At 41.1% G+C, this 2,701-nt stretch overlaps 1 protein-coding gene across 1 annotated transcript; it reads right to left on the reverse strand.

Annotated features, from left to right (window-relative positions):
• Positions 1–374: 374 nt before the first annotated feature.
• Positions 375–1,310, reverse strand: LOC120383577 (olfactory receptor 14A16-like). Its single transcript, XM_039501737.1, has one exon. It carries the CDS (start codon positions 1,308–1,310, stop codon positions 375–377), a length of 936 nt encoding a protein of 311 aa, XP_039357671.1.
• Between the last annotated feature and the right edge of the window lie 1,391 nt (positions 1,311–2,701).

The raw sequence follows: 2,701 nt of genomic DNA on the forward strand, positions 1-2,701 counted from the left end.
ACCAGATTTTCACCAGTGTGACTCCTTTGACACCACTCCCATTTATGCACACAACGGAAAGAAGCTCCTTGTTTTTAAGTGACACTGAAATGGGTATAAGTGGCAAAACAGTTTAACAGGCATTGGTTTGGCACAGAATGAAAGCCCGATTCTTCCCTCCCACAAAATGCACACCAGTTTAACTCCATTATTAGGCCAGAACTTTTGTTGGTGTAAATCAACCCAAGTGCATTGACATCTGTGGAGTTAATTTAGATTTGCATTGGTGCATTCAAGAGTAGAAACTGGATCTTCTATGTATAAATTGTGTTGTCATGGAGATAACTGACATGGACCAAGAGAAAGAAAGCACAAAAATATTTGCCGACAGACAATTAAATCTTGGCGAATAACATCCATCTAGTCAGTTTTCTCAATGCAGCTTTGATCTCCTTGTTCCTCATGCTATAAATAACTGGATTCATCAGTGGAGGTAACATGGAGTAGAGAAGAGACAACATGAGATCTAGACCCAGTGTAGAACTAGAGGTCGGTTTTAGGTAGGCAGAGATGCCAATGAAAACAGATAAAGAGACCACAATGAGGTGAGGAAGACAGGTGGAGAAGGCTTTTTGGCGTCCTTGCTCAGAAGGGATTCTCAGCACTGTTTTGAAGATCTGAACATAAGAAAAAGTTATTAAAACAAAACAGCTTAAGACTAAGCATGCACTAAAGATGAGAACCTGAACTTCACTGAGGTATGAGTCAGAGCAGGTGAGCTTTAGTAGCTTGGGGATTTCACAAAAGAACTGATCCACCATGTTGCCTCCACAGAAGGGTAATGCAAACGTGTTCCCAGTGTGCAGTGCAGAATTGAGACTACCACTGATCCAGGCACTGGCTGCCATTTGGACACAAGCTCTCCTGTTCATCACTTTCTCATAGTGCAGTGGTTGGCAGATCGCAACGTATCGGTCGTACGCCATGACAGTAAGAAGGAAAAAATTTGCTCCTATCAAGAAGATGAGGAAAAAAACCTGGGCGACACATCCAGCATAGGAAATTGACCTAGTGTGGGTTAGGGAATTAGCCATTGATTTGGGGATGTTGACAGAGATGGAGCCAAGGTCTATGATAGACAGATTCATCAAGAAGAAGTACATGGGAGTGTGAAGGTGGTGGTCAAGTGCTATGGCTGTGATGATAAGAAGATTCTCCATCAGTGCTGCCAGGTAAATTACTAAGAAAAGTATGAAGTACAAAATCTGCACCTCTGGAACATCAGAGAATCCCAGGAGAAGGAATGTGGTCACGGTGGTTCGGTTGAACATTTTCTTTCTCAGTATATTATGAGCTGCCTGTAGAGGGAAGGACAAGGACAATGGTCAGTATTAGACTACTAAAATATCTTTCCTCTTGTGTAAATCACCATAATTCCCTTGAGTTAAACTCAGATCCTTATTTCATGAAGATTGATGTAATCTGGGAATGAGGGTGAGGGAATCAGCCCCATTGACTCCAGTGGAGTTACTCTTGATTACATTAGGCTGAGTGAGAGAGAGAGGATAATTGACTGAATGAGATTACTCTTGATTTACACCAATGTAAAAGAAATTATAATCAAGACCAATTACTTTGTAGGTCCTTGTATAACTTTTTCATTCAAAGATGTATAAAGTTAGGAAAATCTTATCTTCATTTTACAGAAGGGAAACTGCAGACCAAACAGATAGATTCTTCTGTCAGGCACACCAGTGTAAATCTGGAGTAATTTAATTGAAAGCAGTGGAATTACTCTGCATTTACACTACTGTAAATGAGAGGTGAAAGGTCTCACACATGGTCACATGATGACCCAGCTATAGAGTCAGGAACACAACCCAGAAAGGGTCCTGAAACCCAGTTGGCTGTTCTAGTCTTGACCCATCACTCACAACCAACAACAGAATAACAGAACCCCAGAATTCTGTCTGTCTCCAACCCACTACACTCCACTTCTCTTCCAGAGCTGGGAACAGAACCCAGGAGCCCTGGTTCTGTACTCTTCCCTAATTACAAGATCAGCTCTTAGCTGAGAGCCAGGAATAGAACCCAAGAGCCTTGACTCCAACCCCCCTAATCACTACACCGTGCTGTATCTCGGTTTAAAAATATGGCAACTCTGGACAGAATTTTTATTAGCTGTAATAGCATTTGTAGTAGAACTGCTGCAAGATCAAGATCCAGTGACAATCAGGACACCATGTAGCTGGGCTCTCTTTATTTGTTCTGCATTTCACTGCCATTGATCCCAGTGTTGGTCTGTCATGAGTATGAATTGCAGGATTTACCATCATTGTTTTTTCCATAAAAAATTAAATATTGCATTGACTAGGAAGAAGATAAATGACATTTGGATCTCATGAAGAAGGACAAATGATTTCTCGTTCTGGAACACTCACATTTAGGGTCAACCAATGCATACCCCTGTCAAAGTCATTAGGGTGCACAAAGTTATTATTTGGCATTTGGGTACTGATTGATGTTATTCTAGGTGGGTTGATAATGCTACCTCTTATTAATGTTGCCTTACACTTCCCATTACAAGGCCCTATTTTCTGTTGCTTATAACTTTACCAAACTTCAACCATGGGGCTGATATTTTCTATGCCAGGTGTCTGCCTCAAAACAGTTGAAACATTTCCAAGAATGAAGCAGGGGAATATATATTGTTTTGCTCATG

This window comes from Mauremys reevesii, linkage group 15 (genome assembly GCF_016161935.1).
Source record: "Mauremys reevesii isolate NIE-2019 linkage group 15, ASM1616193v1, whole genome shotgun sequence".
In the NCBI taxonomy this organism is placed as follows: domain Eukaryota; kingdom Metazoa; phylum Chordata; order Testudines; family Geoemydidae; genus Mauremys; species Mauremys reevesii.

Excerpts from the sequence above, each read along its gene's own strand:
- LOC120383577 (XM_039501737.1), bottom strand. The coding sequence starts at position 1,310 with ATGTTCAACCGAACCACCGTGACCACATTCCTTCTCCTGGGATTCTCT.